This window comes from Pyxicephalus adspersus, chromosome 4, assembly GCF_032062135.1.
Source record: "Pyxicephalus adspersus chromosome 4, UCB_Pads_2.0, whole genome shotgun sequence".
NCBI lineage: Eukaryota > Metazoa > Chordata > Amphibia > Anura > Pyxicephalidae > Pyxicephalus > Pyxicephalus adspersus.
The window spans coordinates 143,388,869-143,411,200 of NC_092861.1; the positions used below are offsets into that span (position 1 = coordinate 143,388,869).

A 22,332-nucleotide genomic window follows, 5' to 3' on the forward strand; every position below is an offset into this window, starting at 1 on the left:
CACCTGCGAAGTGCAAGATCGGATGACGTAACCAGAAGAAAAAAGACGATGGAAGAAGACGGCCTGGGGCTTTCTGTGCACCAGGGCAAAGAAGGATTCCGGGACTGAATCTAGGACAGCTGTGGAAGGATTGAGGAATCTGAGGAAGTAAAGGTGTATTTCTTTTTTTTTATTTAAAGTTTGGTTCATTTAAATGGAAGCTTTCCATGATCACTGTGTTAGATGGCAGTTATCTACCCATGCAAACACGATTTCCGCAAAATACAGGAATCCACATTTAAGTGGTGGGGTACCCATCCTCGATGTGGTGTCTTCTAAAGAGTGACAGCGAAATGTAGCCAACACAGAGTTATGCGTTTGTATGGTCTGCAGGACTATTGTTCCCAAGAGGGTGCAGTGCAGCTGGGGAACCAACATTACCAACGTTTCGGAAATCCGGGACAGGTTGGTGTTAATGCCTTCTAGGAAATAATAGATAAGTCTACATTGATATACTAATATAATCACATATTTATTTTTGCCAAAATTCCAGGCTCCCAGGGCCAACACTTTTGCAAGTGCATGGTCTGTACTGTAGAACACCATCTCTCTTTCATTATTGCTAAGCAAGTTATTGTATTTTTTGGTTTCCAGTATCTAGGTACTGAAGTCAGGATTACCACCCTGAAACTTGCACATTTAAAAGTCAGTCGGGTACTGTAGCTCACGTGTGTAAGCATCCCTTTAAAAGAAAAAATGAATATATATTTCACAGAATGATTCTACAAGCTAAACACAAGCATCTTCTAAACATATACTAAAAATGAACCCTATTTTTGCTCTGTCTGGAGGTTGTTTTATCTGTATCATTGCTTAAACAAAACTCTTGTCCTTTATAGACGTGTTTGCATGGGTAGATAATCGCCATCTAACACAGCGATCATGAAAAGCTTCCATTTACCATTACGCTACGATACAATGGGGAGATGAATGTAAGGTGAACATTTTTTCCATACTGCTTGACACAAAGTACTTTTTTGTCCTAATTTAAATAGGTCAATTCTTGTGGCATTATGTGAGATGCAGGAGAGATTTTCTAAAGTGCTTTTTCAAGCTACTGTAGTTTGATTAGGAATAAAAATGATGCGTGGAAAAAAGCACAGCAAACTTCACTGAAGAGCGCCAGGAAGAGATGGCAGACAAATGGACGGGGCGTGTTACAGAATATCATATGATGCAAAGACACAAAATAACATTGTAACACTGCAATGGTTCTCTATATCGGTACTACTCTTCAGAGTATTAGGATGCCATCACAACTATGGGGTTGATTTGCTAATAGGCTGTTCACAAAACAAACTGATATATCGCCTTGCAAAGGATATTTTTTTGAGCTTAGTAAATTGGAAGAAGCTTTATTACATTCATTCATGGGAAAGAAAAAAATCAATTTTTTTTTATTTCCTTGCATGTGATTAGTTATTCTTTGCAAAGTGAACCAATAGTGCAATCACTAAGCTCCTGCAAGGGTATAATTCATCTTGGTAAGTGACCAGTCTAAAGTTCTTAAAACTTTTAGTAAATCAGCCCCAATGCATTGCAATATTGTGTGGTACTGTGTGCACAAGCTGTGTGAATGAATGTCTTGCAGGGCATACAGCGCATTGCCATGTCTTTATTTTGCAAGTGCTGCAGCCCATAAAAGCTGTAGGTTGTGGTGTGTGTTCATCATGTGGCAATGAACTATTCACAATCAGCTCCTGGTCTCTGATCTTGCTATAGATTTCCATCTCTCCCCAAATTAAAACTTACTGTTTTAATTTGGGGAGAGATGGGGAGAAAAACTATTACTGTGATTCCAATCCAACAATTATAGTGACCCTTTTGGATGACATTTGGCACAGATGTTATCATATGAGTTGCTAAATTCCTTCATTATACCTTCTTTTTGCACAGCTTACTGAAGAAACTAGTTACAGCAGGCCATCCTTGAATGTTTTTTACACAGGGCCGGTTCTTTGTCCTTTATACTTTTAAGGGGTCAGACTATGGTTAGAGTTAAGTAGAGGTTAAGTAGAATTTGCCTTGGCATCAATGGCCAGTGAGGGTAAGAGTGAAAAATAAATGAGCTTGGGGGTTAGAGGCAGAACCAAGGATCCATTATTGGTATTAGTGGGGGAATGGGGCCCTATAGTACCCCTTCAGTGCAGCCAGTGGAGGGATAGTGCCCCATCATGTCATTGCTCCATTTGGAAAATAAAGGAAAGTAAAGAGCTGCATCAAGCTTACAAGTTGCAGTTTGGTAACCACTTTTGATTTGGAACTGAAATAATACAATAGAAATACTTCCTTTTTGTAGGTTCTTCTGTGTCACTGATATGAACAGTATTCCTATAGACACCAGCATGGCATAACATAACACTGTAGCATTCTGTGCTAGGTCAGGCATACATAACACACATTTGCATTGCGGCTACTTGCATCTCTATAAGTAAGCTTCAGGTTGTCAGATTGAAATGTACATCAGTATTAAGTGTGGAAGATGCCTATGAAATTTTAATTTGATGAAACAGTATAGCTGTCAAACATCCTTTACAATTCATATAGACAAATTGACAGGTTAATGTACTTTTTAACCCAATTTTTATTGTGTAACTTTTATGGGAAGAGACATTGGGATTACCGCAGGTCGATGTAAAGACACAATGCTTATTGATGCTTGTGGTGTTGTATGCATGTATTTGTAATATTGGTTAGTACAGAAGAAATTAATAATAAATTGAATAGTAGTCATTGCTCTCTATAAACTGAGTGTGTAATATGCATTACTGGAACTTGCTAAATGCACAGGGAAATACATATACAAAAGCCGTTTTACCAGCCAAATGTTTTTTTGTTGTTGTTGTGTGCAACTAGATCCTTCTGACAACCAGGAAAGCCAATTCCTGGGCCTCCACTGCAAAGGCAGAACAATTTAATCTAAAATACAATCCTAGCTGAATGATTGGACAGCAAGCAGCATTAATTAATTAAGAAGAAAGTGAAAAAAGAAGAACAGCTGTCAAGCAACTGAAATTTTTACTTTGTAAAAATCATGTAAACAAACTAAATTAACATAGCTTCACTGGGCTAACATTCTTAAGAGTGCTAATAACATCTGAAAGTTGTAGGAATATATAGTTGTATCTATACCCAACGCGTTTTTTTGCGTGTGGCTTCCTCAGGGGAGGGTAGAGGCTCAAATTGGTATTAGAGACTTTAGTTTGAGGGGGTTCCTAAAAGTGTCCATATGCTCAGGAAGCTTACATATGCCGGTAATCCTAGGGGGTGCGCAAGAAGCTTACATATGCCGGTAATCCTAGGGGGTGCGCAACATCCTAAAAGTGTTTAAAGGTCATGTCAAGCGTTACTGTGGGCTTGGTTCACCAAAAAACAAACCTAATGTCCCAGCATGGAGAATTAGGGAAAATAACCGCAGGATGGTATAGCTTATATAAAGTAAGCCCAGCTAATATTACCAGCATATGTAAGCTTCCTGGGCATATAGACACTTTTAGGAACTCCCTCAAACTGAAATCTCTGCTATCAATTCATTGCTAAAATTAATTCATTGTTAAAATTACACAAGGCTTGTCAACCTAAATGGAGAATTTTTGAGTCCCTTATTGTTAAATTTTAAGAAAATCAGCATTAATTAATCCTTCTGTTTTCAGTGTTCTCTTGTACTGTATGCATGTATGCATGGCAGCAGAGTTTCCCATTGCTGCTTCTCCATCTACAGGTCTTATTGCTGCTGTGTGGGAGTTTACAGGAAGTTCACTTCCTGTAAAGAGGACACTTTTTTGAATGAACACTAGTTGCATTTGGAAATATCTTTTCTTTAGTATTCTTTAACTCATACTTACCTGCAATAATTAAATGAAAACAAGATATCACCATGGAAATTGAATGCATCCTCTCTGCAATGATCATCTTTACCTGCAGGCACTGTTTGAATGAAGATATAGCGGCTTCCTGTTCAAATAAGGAAGCACATGGGGGAGTACATACTTTCCCATATATTTATATATAGAACTTGCAAATAAAACACACTCTTGCATTTTGCATTGCATTGCATTAACACACGCATGTTGATGCACATTGGCCCTGTTTTATTAAAACTCCCTAAGACAGAAGATGCACTATCATGGGTAAACTTGGGTGAACCAGCAAATCTGGAAGAGATTTCCTAAACTAAAATCAGATAGTGAAACATATATCTATATATATATATATATAAATATATATATATATATATATATATATATAATGCATATGTGTATGTGTGCGTATATGAGTGTTTTTGAGTATGTACAGCACAGGGATGTATAGATAGTTGCACATGTATATTACAGTAGTAGGTGCATCATTCTTTATAATAGACAAGGAATTGTTGCTGTGATGCAGCTATCATGAAGAGATTTAATATTGTTGTTGTCTAAGTACATTTAAACTTCAGCCAGAATAACTGTCGAGTGATTCATGCTCATGTAGGTGAATAGAACGATTGTATCGGAAGCCCCAGTGCGCTATTCTCATTTCACTGGAAATAAAAAACAAAATGTATCCGTGTCACTCAGTGCCCTTCTGTGCGGCTCAGAGCTATCAAACAGGCCACAATTATGATGGCGAGGTGATTGTGTCACATCGCTGGAAAGTTTATTGCTTTGGAGGGTGCTCTGCAGTAACACATTCCCTTTCATATTACTCTTTATATCATTGCATGCCTTGTGACTGGAATAATCAGATGACATCAGACGCTGTCACATTCAGTTTACAGGATTTTCCCTCATCCCCTCGTCTTTTGATATTGGGATTTTGACTGTCATGGGATAATACTTGTAATTATCTGTTCAGTTTAAGGAAGCATTCTAGTGAACATAATGCAGACACCATGGCCCGTAAAAAGATCCTTGGTTTTATATAGTTGGCTCTGCTAAGTGATGTTGACCCCAGAACTATGCAGGCATCATCCTATGGTCACAGAATCTCTGGCAACTAACCCCAAGGTCCCACAAAAGCTTGGTTGAGAATGGCTGGTTTTAATGCATGTCAAGCTGAACACGGGCCACAGGGTAACATGTAGTGAGAACAACAACTTCCTATAAAAGGCAGAGACAATTCCAGACCGTATTTTTACCTGTGTATGGCATATCCTGTTATAATTCCATTAGGTTTTATAGGTGCTCTCCATGAAATCTTCACAGCTTTTTGCCCAACTGCAACCAACATAGGGGTATTTAGATCTTCGGGTTTTGCCTCAATAGTTGCTATGAGTGCTGGAAGACTAACACCGCAACTACCTGTATATCAAAAGAAAAGACATGTTATAAAAAGAAATGGAAACCATAGTGGAACAGGCAATCAAAACTAATCAACCATCTGGTAAAGCAATTACACAATCAGCTTGGCAAATGATGATACTTTATAGAAAGCTGGGGACAGCTTGGGGAGGCCCTGGTCCCAAACCCTGAAAACCAGAGCTTTGAGGGCAAATCGATTATCAGCTTTTTTGCCCAAACACAAATGACTTGAAAAAGCCATATGTAGAAAAAACATTTCATTCCCCTCAAAAAAATAAATAAACCCGAATAAACCCACCTAGACTCTGATATGTCTTGCTGACATGCATAAAATGACCAAGACTTACGACAAGAAATGGGTCTCGAAATCCCATCAGAATGTAATCCAGTTTATTGCAAGTATACATTCTTGAAAAAAAATCTAATATAGTGAAAATGCAAAATGTTATATTTCCTCTAATAGTCATAGTGGTCACCAGGACAAATACAAAAGTGTACATTTCAACTGTAGGAAGGGAATAAAAATGCATTCCTTATAGTATCCTATACTATACATGAACAAGTATGGCATGACCAACCAAATCTTACTCATTGATTGATCACAGGACTATGCACTGCGTATTTAGGTTTTTGCTTGGAGTTCAAGTATAAGGCAAAAGCTGTGGATAATAATATATCAGTTGTATTACTTTGGTCCCGAAGGTGCAATATGCTGTATTACCGTTCTGACAAGCTTGTAGTCGGATGGAATGCAACGTTCCCGGGATAAGGTCTTCCAGAATGAGAAAGCGCTTCTCTCCAGCAGGATAAAGCTGACCTGGGCCTCCCCCAGTACTCATCAATATGTTAAACTCCAAAGGAATGCTGGCATTATACAGACCTGCAAATTGTTCAATATGATATAATCAAAAAAGTCAAAAGAAATTACAAAAAAAAACAGACCAGTCTTTGTGAGCCATCAATACCGGTGGACCTTATGAATCTAGGCCAACTTCTCTCTACATTTTTAACATGGAGTAACCCTTAAATAAACTCACAGGTCTTCAGGCTTACATGTCTTCAGACTTACATGTCATCCATAGCTCACAGTACATTAGTGTAGTGTTCAGATTGAAGAATGTCTCTTACATTGCTGGCCATTGGGAAGAATATCACTCCTACACATAGCCAAAAAGATCATTGGTGTCACTTAAACTGACCTGAGAGGTACAAACTGCTCATTGCACAAGGAACCACTAGCAACCTCTGGAGGAAACCCACAGAACCCTGGTTGAGAATCACTGGTGTAGACAAAAGCACTTTCCTAATCAAAGCTAAGGAATATTGAGGACAGGTATGCTTTTTGCTTTTGGTAAGTCATTAAAAGCTTTTTTATAAGCCAAACAAAACACAAAACAACCGAAAAGGGATCACAAGGCTTCGACAATGCATTTCATAAGAGTCTGCAACAATTTTCGGTAAGCCCAGCCCTTCTGATACCCTTTATTAGGACAAGCCTGCCAAAAATGAACCTGTTGTGAGTAATGATGAATGGCATGTAAAGGAAAGCTCTAAATTCTAATAGGGCATGACTTGGTCACCATGTTTGAGCTGTGATGTCATAGCCATAATCCACTGGCTCCTAACATATGCAAGCGTGAATGTAAATTTTCCAGCAATATTTTACTTTGTTGTTACAATTCTACCCAGGCGTGTGAAACGATGGAGGGAAGAGCGAGGGAACAGATTTATCTTAAGTGCAAATGGCAGTTTTGTTATTCGATGTCAAAGTTACCATGAGTCTAATGACAAGCTGCCAAAACAGATTTTCATGTTTGCTAAAGAACAAGGCGGCGAGTGCGTTTATATTCTCGGCACAGCGGCCTTTCATAATTTACAACTCGACGCTGATAGTTTATTTAACATTTATGAACTTACAATGCAATCAGAAATTCATTATTATCCGAACAAATAAATAGTTGATATTTCACAGCTTCTGTGGGTGAGAATCTGGGACACATGTCTCAATAAATGTTTTCATCTGCAATAACTGAAGTACAATTTGTCAGAGAGCCAGGGAGCTGAATAATTAACGGGAAACGGTTTGGTGGAAAAGAAAAAAAAAAGCTATAGTGCTGAATAATATTCTGTTCTGATGTGAAAGGAGGACTTTCAAATAGGGGACAGTTTAATAAACCAGCCAGAGGAACAATAGGAAGAGCAAAGTATTGTAAAGTGTAGCAGCCAATCAGATTTTAGACTATTATTATATCAATCATATATATAATCTGTGAAAAGGAAGAAAAAGTTCTTTGATTCCAGGCTTTCATGTCTAACGATAAGGACAACACAGAGTTGCATCCAAGGTTTCCTGAGTAGGTATTTTATAATCTTCTCATTCCTATGGGCTACTGCACTGTCTGCCAATAAAGAATATGCACGGGAGGTCTGGGTTCTTACAGTATTTAGGGCAATGTAGAAAAGAAAGTATATCTCACAGATATGGTTGAGTTTTTAGGCATTTGAACAAGCTAACATTTGCTGAATCCCCCAGGATCCCCCATGATAGCCTATGTTCTCCAGTCTTTAAGAGCTTTAATAATTCAGGCCCAATTATTATACATGTGTTCATTAAAATACAATGTAATGTTCAAGTGAAATAAATATGTATGAAAAAAAAGATGTACACGCCAAGTGTTTTTTTAGTATATTTAAACAGATAAACACTGTATCTTAACTCAAACAGTGCCCATAGATAAAGATGATATAAGTGAACTAATGGCATATAAGGTTGGCATGATGTATTCAGTCTTGGAATTTAAATTAATGCAAATGCAGACCTGTCATGTGAAAAAAAGATATACCTTGAATTTTGCCACTACTTGGAATCAAGCTAGAACCAGGTATTCCAATTTAGGGGACAATATTAGAAACCTACTTAGGGGTGTGCAGGTGGCACCTCTCTTATATAAATCTGGGGTTCTTCTTGCTAATAATGTATGAGATGTCATCATGCCAAGATCAATAAAAGCTATCCAAGGTCCACAGAAACAGAGTTGTGGATGCCTAGCAAGTGATTACCACATTATCTGAACTCCGTCATTCCAGAAAAAAAGTAGAGTAGAGTTCAAACAACTCTGGTGAGCCCAGCGAATGCTTCATGAATATTGTATCTTGTAGCCTTGTAGCTTGATTTATCAAAGCTCTACAAGGCTGGAGAAGGTAGACTATCATGGGAGAACATGGATAGTCCAGCAAACCTGGAATAAATTTCTTAATATCATTTGATATTATTTATGGCAAATGGACCATTCCAGGTTTGCTCAATCACAGGGGTTCAAGTCAGAGAAATGATGGTGGTGGATAACAAAGGCATTCTGTCCAAATTGAGGTAATGGTAATGGATCTTTCAGAAGCATAATGACCTGAAGCACACAAATTCTTTAACCTCCCTGGTAACATTTGACATTTAAAAACACTTCTATATTCTAAATATCCCGCCGGTCCCACCTCCCAATAAAACATCTCATGCCCGCACACATGTCGCATACCTGGCCAACATCTGCATCCCCTAGCCTTGCGCCCCCAACGTTCACACACCCGGGATGCAAGACCAGGGGATGCAGATGCCTGGCCGGCATCGCTGGACCAGGTAAGTCTTCAATTCCGCCCTGACTGTGACTCGGGGTTACCATTTTCTGTAAAGAAATTTCACCCCGAGCCACACACAGGAATACTGCCAGGGGGGTTAAGGAATTGCTCCTAATAGGAAAAATTAAGTGTAATAGATTATCTGAGTTAGAGAAAGCCCTGATTTAAATCCTATTGAAATGATATGGCTGGATTTTAAATTGACAATTAATGCAGAACAACCCATGCGTGTCTTGCAACTCATTATGCATAGAGCAATGGTTTAAAAATGTCACCAAATTGTCAATGGAGTTTAATGACAACTTTTCAAGTAACTACAAAAAGTAATTTCTGCTAAAGAGGGTAATACTGACTTCTGAGTTGAAGGGGGTAATAACTTTTTCTTCAGTGCACCATTTTATCTACTGATATTACTGTTGACTTTTTTTTTTTAAATGATGATTTAACAGTTGCTTGTTCAAATACGTTGGAAAAGTCAATTCGATAATAATTCTGCAATGACTGATCACATAAGATGATAATTGGAGTTTAAATATTTTGAGTTTTTTTAGTAAGTATCTATCAAAAGTACACAAGTTGTGGACAGCATGTGATTGATTTAATGGGCCTGATTTCTTAAAGCAAACTTATAGATCTGTTCTAGGATTCAAAACATTTGCTAGGAAATAGCAAATGAATTTGAAGAAATTCATTCCAGGTTTGCTGGATCACCCAGCTTCACTGATGAAAGTGTAGCCTGTCCAGCCTTGGAAAGCTTTAATAAATCAGACCTAATATATCCAGTTGTAATTGTTATGCTATGGGGGACTCCAATGCTTGTGACAGGCTCAATCATATATGAACATTTTTATTTTCTAAATAAGTTCCACTTTAGGGAGGTTGAAAAGTGTTCTTTAGCTGTCTACGTCGACATTACACACAGCACAATATTCAGCCGTACCCGACACATGATGTCAAATCATTACAATACACAACAGGGAAGCATAATAAAACCTTTCTAATAAAATGTACATTTCAGATGTCACTCTCAATTACAGTGTGTTCTTGGATGGCAATGCAAATCTGTCCCATCATTTAATATTAAAAACAGGGCTGCTTAGGATATCTGGGGGATTATTCTACAAGTATGTGTTAGCTTGTGTATTAGATCGCAATATTTCTGCATTTGTTTATGTTATCAGCAGTCAATTCAATTTAGAAAATTATACTTTATGTCTGCATTTTGGTGATTGGGGAATATAATGCGTTCTGTTTGTTATCTTTGTGTGTCAGATTCAAAGAGATTGTTTGTTTTATTTAAATGTACTGGAATGCATAGAATAAGTATATAATAAACAAGAATTGGACATGGTAAAAATCACAATTTTTTTAATTTGTTGGATAAGCTTTTTTAAAAGCTGAAATGGTAGCAAATACAGAACACATTTTTTTCCAAAACAGGACGTATGAAAAATATTAGTATAGAATTTTATACAATAATGTGCAATGCACAATGATTGTTTACCATGGAGCAAGAAAAGAAAACTTCTGGTGTGTTTAAGGAACAAAGTGTTAGCAGACACAGAAACAGATTTCACCATAGGGGAAGAAATGGACAACCTGCTCAAGAGGGACGTGGACCAATTGAACATCCTGGAAGTTATAATCAAATAAAGGCTAAAGAGGGAAATATGTATATTATATATAAAAAAAAATACTAGTCAAACCATATGTTGTTGGGTGGGGTTAAGTGCAAGATAGGAAAAAGTTAGGGAGAAGGGAGAAATAAAAGATAGGGAACAAAAAAAAGGGCATAAATAGACAGACAACTACTGCATTTTTAAAGACTACAAGGAATTACCAAAAGTATCCAAGTAACCCCAGTACATCCATAGTTTGAAACTAATAGGTCCCCCTATAGGCTACAGACCACAGTGATGTAACGTATATGATCATAGAATTAATTTACAAAATAGTTTAGTCTCTGTTTTCTTTACTTTAAAACAGCTTCATTTTTTTTCCTTTTTGCACATACATGGTAAATCATACATCGGAAGCTTTGTAGCAGTGGGTTGGAAGACATTGGTGCCCAACAAATCCGGAAGAAAAATGGTATCCAGGAGAGGTAAGTAATGTAGCTTTTGTTTTATTTCAGCTGGTTTGGGGTATTATAATGGTTATATGTAATTTAAAACTAGAGTTTTGCTTCATAACTCTTAACTCTCACACAAAACACAGATATTGGTCATAGATAGGGATGAGCAAGAAAAATCCCTCGAACTTCAGATGGTTCAGCGAAATTTCAGCAAAACCATCAGAAGATCAAGGAAATTATAATAGGAAGATTCACAAGATTCCCTGAGAATCCTCTTGTTTGCGATCCCTGAGGACTAGAGATTAAATGAGGACTAGTCTCTCTATTAAAATCCTCCAGTGCTCCCTGATTGGCTGAGGAAAGCTTTCCTCAGCCAATCTGAGAGCACTAGAGGTTTTGAATGGGGAAACTTGTAACCCATTTAACCTCTAGTGCCAGGGATCATACACTGAGCTAATCAATGAATGCAGCCGGCACTGCATTCATTGATCAGCGCAACCCGCAGCCATCTTTTTTTTTTTTTTTGAAAAAATGTTTTTTGAAATTCGAGCTCGATCGGCGAATTTACACCGGCCATTCTCGCTTACAATTTCGGTAAGCTAGAACGGCCGAATTTGCCGCTCATCCCTAGTCATAGACTAACCCACCTTTACCAATCATCACTGCTGAATCTACTCATTGCTAAAAAATGTGAATTTTATTCCCCGTACAAATTATGTTATTTTTTGCAATGTATTTTTTACCTGGAAGATCCCATGCCACAAATACTGATTGCGGTCCAAGCACTGTAATATTGTGCGGTGTAGGAATTTGTTCTGGGGTGTTCATGGGAGTTTCTACAACATAGGCATCACTGATGGAGCTGCCTGCCTCTGTTCTGGCTTCCAGCTGGTATGTGTACCTTAAAGGGAAAATACAAAATATCTTCAGTGTCTTTTGTTAGAATTGGCAGGCTAAGTACATTTTCTTTAAGGCACTAGACATACAGACATTAACTCACCATAGAAGAAATAAATGCAGTTTTCTAATAAATATTACATCATTAAATGGGATTTTGTATTTTGGTAGCAAGCAGTGTAAACACCCAAATGTGACTTAGTAACAGCTCTTTGCAGTCCAGTATAGCAGATATTAGGGAAGAAGGAGAAGCAACACAAGGAGCCAATCAGGTCATATGCTGATAGTGAGCATGCTGATAGGGAAAGAACACAGCGCAACATGAACATATGCTCATCTTTGTGCTTTCTTTACTATTCAGTAACAGGCTTATGGCAGATTCAGGATCAAGCAATCCTGCATGGCTCCCGGTGGCTGGCACCTTGACAGTCACTCGGTCACTGAAACCATTGACAGTGAGAGGTTTACTACCGAACTGCCCATTGTCGCTCCTATTCTTTCTCAATCGGGTTGCAAAGGGTGAAAATTATAGGTACTTTTTTCTGTCCATCAGGTTTCACTGGCATTAGGAAGCTGTAACTGCACTACAACCTGACTACCAGTCTGCACATAGCCTTAGGGTGAGTCTTTGACACCCTGGGCTCAGTAAAAGTGACCTGGCTGTCATTCTTTTCAAAATACTGTAAAGTAAGTAAAAATATTACAGAGTTTAAAGTGAATATTGCAACAAAAGCTACTTTAATTGTTCAATTTAATCTTCTTTTTTAAAGATCTAAACTAAAAATAGTATATATTGAAAATTAGGTTCTGCAATGAAAAGTAACAAAAAAAGTCTGAAAACCCAAAGACCAATCAGGAGGAAAATACAGAGGTGAAAAAAGAACTTTTATTCTTTTTTTTATGGGTGATCTAGTTTTATGTTAGAATAGCAGTAAAAAGCAGCCTCCAGTCGATACAAGTCTCTTCAATATGTGCAATGACAAAAGTCCTGCAGGAGTTTCTGTCAATGCCTCTGAATGATTAAGTAATAATGATTTTTCCCTTTTTAAAAGAGGAAGTAAAAGTCTTGTTTGTGCCGAGCCCAGATACAATATCTCTGTTAATCATGGCTGAGAGCTTAATATAGATCAGTGTTAAACATTACCTGCTGTTGGGCTTCAGGCCAGAATCGGTGAAATTCAGATATTCCCCACTTCTTGTGGAAATGACTGTACCGTCCCGTATTAGCCTATACTGAGAAACCATCCCATTGGGCCTCTCTGGTTCCTTCCAATATAGTTCCAGGGCCGATGAATTGATTGTGATGTGGTGGGGATTCAACCACACTCCTAGAAAAGGAGAAGAACAGCTGATATGAGAACTGTATGAGATATTTATGGGCTTTTTCTAGATAAAATGATTTGTTTTGCTTTTTTTTCTTTTTATAATTTTCTTTTTAAAATTTTTTTTTATTATTAAATCATTAAAAGAAAAGCTATTGTTTTTTATCTTTTTTTTTATCATTATTTATTATAGTATTATAGGGGCTGAATTTAGGCTTACCAAAATGATTTATCACATTGCAAGGAATAATCAATAAGATATGCAAAGGATAAAGAATAGTCTATGACTGAATTCACTTAGCTTAGTTAATGTGATGATAGTTCACTTTGCAAACAATACCCAATCATGTTCAAGAAAAAAAATGACCTTGCATATGATTGGATGGTTAAAGTCAGCAAAGCTCAATTTATTTACTAGTTTAGGTGAAATATTTTTTTAGGAAATGATTATTGTTAATATTTATTAATATTATTACACAGTATTTTTTATAGCGCCGACATATTACGCAGCGCTGTACAAAGTCCATAGTCATGTCACTAACTGTCCCTCAAAGGGGCTCACAATCTAATGTCCCTACCATAGTCATATGTCTTTATTACAGTCTAGGGTCAATTTTTGTGGAAAGCCAATTAACCTAACTGCATGTTTTTGGAATATAGGAGGAAACCGGAGTACCCGGAGAAAACCCACACAAACACAGGGAGAACCTGCAAACTCCATGCAGATAGTGTCCCAGCCGAGAATAAAACCTGGGATCTAGCGCTGCAAAGGCCAGAGTGCTAACCACAGAGTCACCGTACTGCCCATTTTTTATGATGTGAGTAGATTGTATTCCTTTGGTTAGTCAACCCCCAAAGTGTCAAAAAAAAACAACTGCAAGTACTAGTTCACTAGTTCAGGGCATTATTACGCTTTGGGATGAATCATCATCAGTAAAAAGCTCTCAAATGTTCCTCCTGAGGAAGTGCACTGGTTCCATGAAATGCGTAGAGGATAGAGCTACTAAAATAAATTATGTATTCACAACTGTTTGTTGTTGTTTTAGCTGGTTTTAAAATTATGTAGTTACCTATATATGTATTAAAGATTTTTGTCTAAAGAATTGCCCTATGTCTACCAATGTTTAACTTGTTCGGCCTCAAAAGTCCCAATTCTTTGTAAAAACTTAAATGTAACATATTTGTATTTTGAAATGTGGCAGACCACTTGATGTGGATTGCTGGGGATCATATTTCAATTATCTCTGTAAGTACTATAATGTTGTAAGGTTAATATTTGCATATTATTTGAGAATGTTTGATTTTATAATTTTGTAATAAACAGTTGTGAGGCCATTTGCGATATACCCACAGGTGTCGTTATTGTGTTAAAAGGGAAGGGGTTCTGTAAAAGGGGATCTGCCAGCGAGGGGATCTGACCTGCTCCATGTTTTTGTGCAGCATTGCTTTCACTTGCACAGCTTTTTCCCCAAAAGTGTCCTATATAAGCATGCATGGGATGGAGAATTCTCTGAAGGCTCACACATATGGAAGAGAGGTTGTGTGGCTATGGGCAGGGATCAAGGAAAGTAATGAACCAAATGAGCTGCCTTTTTGGCAAGAGAGGGTGTAGATTCTGTTTTTATGTTTTACCAGTGTTGGTGTGGAAGTTAGGCTTTGCACATGTATGTGTTGTGCAGATGCACATGTTGCTCATGTGCTTTTATTTATTTTATGGGATCATCCATGTTTATAAAGTAACAATGCTCCAGATCCTCAACTTGAAAGTAAGAAGTCACATATTGTGCTCAGATTTGGCAAAAAGTGGGATCAGGTCCATTGTTTGGTGCATAGACAACATTGAGTTCTATTTCACGGTAAGTGATATTGTTTACCTTGAGGAGCAGCTTGTGACGTCTGACCTGTAGACACCTCACTGTTACTGCATCCAAATGAGGTACAAGTGACAAGAAAGAAGAAATATTTTGTGTATGGTTCAAGTCCTACAAAAAATTGAAAGAGAAAACAATTCAATTGATTACAGATTAGGAAAAAACAACAAACTTTAATAATTTTCTTTTATTTTAGTATTTACCAGCTGATCCTGCCTTTCTGTTACAGCAAAATCCTATCAGCCAAGCCAAACTCAGCTCAGTAAATACAGAATACCTCTTTGATTTTTTATAGAGACGACCGGAAGGGTACGTTTCCTGGATTCCTTTTCTATGGTGACCAAACCACTTTTCCATAGGTGCAGCACAGCAAGTGGGTGTTGTCACCATTAATAATATATATAATAATAATTAATCTAAATTGGCAATTCAACTGAATTGAGTAACTGAACGCTACTTTTTATAGATGCATTCACCACATTTAAATTTGGCAACTAGTGGTAATTAGAGATAGCCAAAGAAATGCCAAAAAATTTACTTACTTGAAAATTAGCCATATAAACTCTATACTTGCAGAGTGTGATTGGCTTGGTTTCAAGTCGGTGCACTTTTGCATGAAATTAGCATGTAAATTGCATAAAAGCCCAATTTTTCTGCATTTCATGGACCACCTCTAGTGGTGATGGGCTTTGTGCCCGGGATCGCCACTTTTGAAACCAACATTACTGATCTCTATGGTGCACAATGTCTTTTCCATAAATTGTAGATCAAACTGATCCCAACTTACTAAATATGGCGATTTTTCAGCAGTAATAGCGGAAATCTAAAAGAGTCGATTCTGCTGAAAAGTGGCCACTTTCTCGGCCAATCACCATTTTATAAATGGGACAAATAAAAAGAGCATTATTTGAGTATATATAAAGCATTTTTCTTTTTGAGTAGCCATTTCCCTTTGATATTTAGGCCTTGTGATAATAAGAAGGTTTTAAAAACATTGGCAAACAGGCAATTAGCATCTTCAGAGGACATTAGCAGTGACTTTCTTCCTATATGATCAGTACAGGTTTCCTTTAAAGCAGACACACAGCAGCCTCAAATACCTTGCTTATGACTAAATCCTTAGCTGTTCTGCAAGGCACTACCAAGCACTATTGGCATTTGCTGCTTCCTTTCGCCCTTCTTCATATTCCTAATGGACCGTCACCAGGATTGGCAACCTCACTGGCCAATAACAATGTGCAAGAGGCAGGAAAGGCTAAAACTTTAGGCAGCTTGCTTTCTAGTTGTAATATCCAGCTTTTAGCCACATGCACCTTGCACTGCTTTCACTTTGCACCTGCAAACTTTTTTTTTCCCATGACAGGGTCTCTTAAGACTTACATTACAAGGGAACATGACTTAGGTGACTTCAATTTTCCTCACCGTTGTAGGAAATTAAAGAGGGAAACCTAATAAAACTAAACCCTGATAAAAAGCCCCTTTTCCCCTGACAGTAAGCCACACAAATTTCCTAACAGCCATAAATCTGTTTAGCCCCACAGCCTGCTAAACGTAACCTGCAAAATGTCAGCGCGCCGCGTAGAACAGCAGAAGTAATGTCAGAAGGCAAACGAGAGATAGTAAATTAGCTCCCAGCACCAACAAGGCACCAGATTCGGCTGGAATTGCCCTGTGATTATATTGCTGGAAGATTTTGCTGGACTCTAGATGTCATCTTTAAATGACCTTCGCCGAGAGCTACGGCCGGCTAAAGAACGTCTTTGTGCGCCGAAGTCGTTTGCCGAGCACAGCACTTTTCTCCAGGACACAACAGGCCCCAATTAGTGACTGTCGCATCTCCATCAGTTCCCTCGCACTAAATCAAAGCCCAGGCACAGCCGCTCTAAAATCAAATAAATCAATTAGTGCAGGAAGACGTGCGCAGGACGGGGAGCAGACGTGTCTGGATCTATGTGTTGAAGGTTTGGAGGACAGAGCTTCTGGAGGGATGTGTAAAAAATACAGGCATTGCTAGTAACTGGAGCAAAATAGAGATAGGTGCTAGGGAGGGGACCTAGGAATACTATGCGGAATGTTAGGAAGAACCAGACCTGGCATGTATGATCCTTGGTGTCCTGTGAGTGAGGGAGCATGGATGGAGACTGGGGACATAATACAGAATACAGAGACTGGAGATATATTATAAGAGATTTCCAGAAGCTGTCAAAGCCTGGGGATGCATTATAACAGACCCTCAGAAACTAAGTAGAATTTACATTAGACCGGTGTTTCTGAACCAGATGTCCTCCAGAGGCTCCTAGGAGTTCCTTGAGCAATGAGCAATTTGTGACTCTCAGGTCAGTTTAGGTGACTCCAATGATCTTTTTGGCAATCTTTAAAGTTGGCAGCCTTCCTATTGGCCATCAATGTGAGAGGCATTCTTCCAACTGACCACCATGCTAATGTACTGTGAACTTTGGATACAGTAATTATAGAACGGGGTTCCCTGAAGAACTGAAAGATATTTTAAAGGGTTCTCCAGGTTAAAAGGTCAAGAATCACTGCATTAGACTATCAGAGATAAAATGCACATTACTAAAGACTGTCAGAGACTGAGGAGACATTACATAAAGCTGTAAACGACTAGAAATGCATTACAAGAGACTATCAGGGACTAGGGGCATGTTTCAAGAGACTGTTAGATACTAGAGATACATTATATGGGACTGTCAGAGACTGAAGACACATTCTAAGAAACTCTCAGAGACTAGACACATGTTTTAAGAGACTGTTAGAGACTGGAGATACATTACATAAGACCAGGGGTGGGCAAACTTTTTTAGTCAGGGGCCACAATCTGAAATTAAAATTGACAGGGGGGCAGGCCGATGGGAGAGTGGGCGGGGATATGCCATAATGACGCCACTGAACGTGATGTCATGATGACATAACCCCGCCCACTCTCCAATCGCAGATCTAAGCCTGCGATGGCAGAGTGGGCAGGTTGTGTGCATGGACACAGCCTGCCTACTCCATCGCAAACTCGGGGAACGTGTTCGGGCTCTGGCCGGTGCCCCCTTCCCCAGCGGCAGGCCACCCAAAGGGCCAGAGAAACACCCCTATTAGGCCGTATATGGCCCACAGGCCATAGTTTGCCCATGCCTGCATAGGACTGTCAGAGACTGAAGACACATTCTAAGAGACTCTCAGAGACTAGGGACATGCTGTAGATGACTGTCAGAGACTTACAAAACATTTGGAAAGTTTGTGATGTTAAATTTCATTTTTTTTCATTCTCTAAACCAAATGAGCACACACAGCACAGGAAATAACCACAAAGAAAAAGAAGGAGGAAGCCTAAAACAGGCAAAACGTGTCAGGTATACAGTAAACAGCTTATACGTATGCGACAAGTATTTGTACCATTCTGCTATTAATTACTAGATGACTATTGTCTGGTGCCCTTTTGGCCTCATTATTTATATGGACTGTTATCATTGTTACCACGACTGAAACCCAGTCTTTAATTCACCGATAATGAATTATGAAAGACAAAGAATAATACATTACCACTGTTTGCCAAAAAAACCTTCTTTTTCTTTGTGGTTATTTTCTGTATTTACTATTAAGTTGGCATATAAGGCCTTAAAAGACATTTATTATGCCACAGGGCACCAACTTTCATGATACTTCATACGAGCACACACAGCTAAAAAATACTACTAGTGATTGGTCATTGGTGTGACATGTCAAAATATGCACAAGGTGCATCATTCCTTATACTAGGTTGTGTAAAGTAAGTTTTTAAGTTAGAAAAATGTATTAATTGTGCATAAAAATCACAAATCTGGGTAAACGTTGGTTGAAAACAATTATAAACAGATCCCTCTGATATTCTAAGACTTAATACAAATGATGACACCCGATAAAGCTTACCTAGTGCCAGGTTTTCCAATCTGCCTCCCTCCTTCTGCCGCATTCCCTCTGACTCATTTGAAAGGTAATGGTAACACAAGGTGAAGCAAATTGTTCTGTACAGGGCGGTGGAGGTATTCACTAATAAATGATATAAGAGGCCTTTATTGACAAGCTGCCATGTGCTGTTTGCATTAGAGAATTTGAGAAGAAGATAGCGGCTGCACGTGGCCTCCCAGAAGCCTCCAGCTCGTTGTGAGGGCCCAAGGTTTCCTGCGTTTACTTAAAGCATTGATAACACCTTTAAATAATTAAGCGAGGACTTCGGTCTCTGATTACCGACGGCTTTTCTTTAACATCTTTAGAGGATTATAAGCAATTTATGGATTTCACGCAACCCCCGCATTTGCTGCCCTTCTCACAAAATCTCTAAGAATATAGGCGCAGCATTGATGGGATCATCCAGAAAAAAAAAGCTTGTTCTGGCCGATGTCAGTTTTTTATTATTAATTAATAATTTATGTATAACATTGCATCTGTGTGCTGCTGATTGACTGTCACTTCTTTGCATTTCCATGCGCTCCATGAAAGGGTTTTATCAGAGAAGGTTTTTATTCTGGTGACAACCGTGGACTATACCTGCCTAATGTGTTAAAATGGTCCATTAGAAGCCCTTAGAAAGGGTGACAATGCAAAAGAGCAACCGTAAAACAAGAAGAGGGTGCTGTCACCCTATTCAGGTGCCTGGAATAGGATCTCCATAGCAAGATCAGCAGGTATTTTTTAAAGGCAGCAGATTTAAAAATATTAGAAATGTCTTTTGAAGTCACCTTTAAGGCCCATTCATGCTAAGCTGTGTTATCCATTTTTGAAAAAGGAATGCAGGTTGCTGGATGTATTGGCATGCATTGTGTTATGGTCAAATTTTTGTTCTGTCTAATGCACTTCAGTGGATGAAAAATCTTTTAAAGTGCAGAACACAGCACTGAAAGTCGGTGTGTTTCCGCAGTGTTTTGGGTGGGGGGCATTTGTGATGCCATTAAGAACAATGACACAGCAGTGCACCAATTTATATGCCTGGCACCCCATGTGAAACCACTAGTGTTAATGTGTTACTATATATATATAACATTTTAGTAAATGGGTTTACATAGAATTCCATTTTTAGGTTTTCTCCTCAAGCCCACTCAATGAATGGACAGTGAAAAAAAGATTTGACACAGTGATGAGCTTTTCTCAGCGTGTCCTTTGTTAGCACTAGATCATTGCGCACAATTATATTGCTTCTTGCGCTCCACCTTCCATCCTTCCCATCATATTGAATGGGCTCCCAACTAATATGGTAATATGCCAAAAAACCACTCTACATTTTAATTTTTTTCATTTCTTCAATACACTACCATGTGTTGTCCTATGTCACATATGTACTGCATCCATGTGTGGGATGTCAGTCACTGCATTATTGAGCACTGTGTTTATTGCTGAATTACACCTGTTACATCAACACATATCCAGCAGGCTATTCAATGTTTGGGGTTTTGTAGGGAGGATCCCTAAATAAGGGATTTATTGTTCCTGCAGCAGACAGCAGACTCCAAATACCTCACGTTGGACAGGTGATGGAGGTACTGTGACAACAAACCACTTTGTATGCAAGTGTGATATGCTTGTGTTATATCAAATAACCCCCAGTTCTTGGCTAATCTTTATGTTGTAGAGAGCTGAGAGTATTGAGAAGTTTAGCAAATTGGGCACTAGAATGATGGAGCTTGTACCTCTACAACATACATGACTATCCATTAACACACAAGGCCACCTTGGGGTGCCATGGTCACTGGAGGTGGCATTTTTTCTGCTATCACAGCTGTAATATTATCAATTATAATTCATAGAATTGTTTAGCATTGGGCTATTCTGTCAACAACCATTATGGCTTCCACCAATGAACTCGCACTATCATCACGGCCGTCCTCCCATACTCCTTCGAGCATAAGCTAGCAGGCCGCCCCTGTCCATTTATATTATAAAAGTAGTTGTATATCATTTTTTTACATACCTGTTACTGTATATTGCTTCCTCCCTGATGGGCTGGAATAGATGAGACCTCTGTCCACCTGATGTAGCCGGTACTCTCTAATTTCACCGTTAGGTTTCATTGGCTTTGTCCAGCTGACGTGTAGAGCTGTAGAATTTACTGTGGTTACAATGGTTGGTGGGGCATTTTCAGGAACCCCTTGTTTTGTGGCAGCAATCACCTTTAAAAAAAATAGTTGCATTTAAAAAGAACTGATCAAAATTTCCATTAAAAAAGGTACATTTAAAAAAATGACCTTCCTTACAATACCAATATTACATCAAAAACCTTTAGTCATAGAAAGTAATATTATGATCTACTGGTATGCTCAATATGGAGCAGAGTATCATCCTACAGGAAACCAATATGGAAGCACTGGCTTCCTGTTTGGGGGGAAATGGTTTGCACTCTGCAGTATAGAAGAGCATTGATAAATGGTCCTCTAAATCAATTTACCAGTTTCTTCCCCCAAATTGCATTAGCTGATAAAGTGAATGGGTATTTTGCAGCAAATTCCTGGTAAGAGCCGACTGATTTGCTACAAGCTTTTGGTTGATTTGTGAATCTCTTTTAAGACATTGTTACAATGTTAGATAATTTCAGAAAAAGTGAAATGCAACAGTATAATATTTATTTTTAAATGTTGTCTTTACTTAGGCTATGTACACAAGTCAGATGATTCTCACCCTACAATAGCCTCAGGGCTAGTATCGGACAAGAAACTGATGTGTGTACAGTGATTGTCTGACATCAATCAAGGATACTGTTCTGGCGAATCCATGAACAACTAACAACTACAAGTTGGAGAAAGAGCAGCGGGGTTTTCCCCTCTCTCCCCTCCATAGAGCAGAACGGTGCTGTATGTGCAGTGCGCGTTCATGCATCTTTCAGTCTTTTGTCATTGGAAAGGATTACATTAGAAATGAGTTGGAGGTTTTTTAGAATATATATCCATTTACATATTACCTACAGATCATTAAATATATCCAAATAAAAAAAAAATATATATATATGTGTATATCCCACATATATCTCACCTTAGCACTGTCTAAGCACCCAGCAATAGTGCAGGCCCGAACCTGGTAAGTATACTCTATATAGGGTTGGATCCCTCCACGATCCTGGAAGTTTCGTTCTGCCCCTCTATAGCGTTCTGTTCTGTCCCTCAGGAGAACATAATGAACAATTCCTACAGCCACAGAAAACACTGTCAGTATTGAAATACTTCTTTTTACAGGAAACAATAGCA

At 38.5% G+C, this 22,332-nt stretch overlaps 1 protein-coding gene across 4 annotated transcripts in view; it reads right to left on the reverse strand.

Moving 5' to 3' along the window:
• Positions 1–22,332, reverse strand: part of USH2A (usherin) — a 371,236-nt gene that overhangs the window by 57,817 nt on the left and 291,087 nt on the right. For all 4 annotated transcript variants that reach the window (XM_072409865.1, XM_072409864.1, XM_072409867.1 and 1 more), the window contains 7 exons: positions 22,121–22,272; positions 21,066–21,264; positions 15,119–15,226; positions 13,067–13,250; positions 11,769–11,926; positions 6,043–6,201; positions 5,159–5,321 (listed from right to left, as the gene is read on the reverse strand). In XM_072409865.1, the coding sequence (XP_072265966.1) occupies positions 5,159–5,321; positions 6,043–6,201; positions 11,769–11,926; positions 13,067–13,250; positions 15,119–15,226; positions 21,066–21,264; positions 22,121–22,272 (1,123 nt within the window). The remainder of the gene's footprint in view (positions 1–5,158; positions 5,322–6,042; positions 6,202–11,768; positions 11,927–13,066; positions 13,251–15,118; positions 15,227–21,065; positions 21,265–22,120; positions 22,273–22,332) is intronic.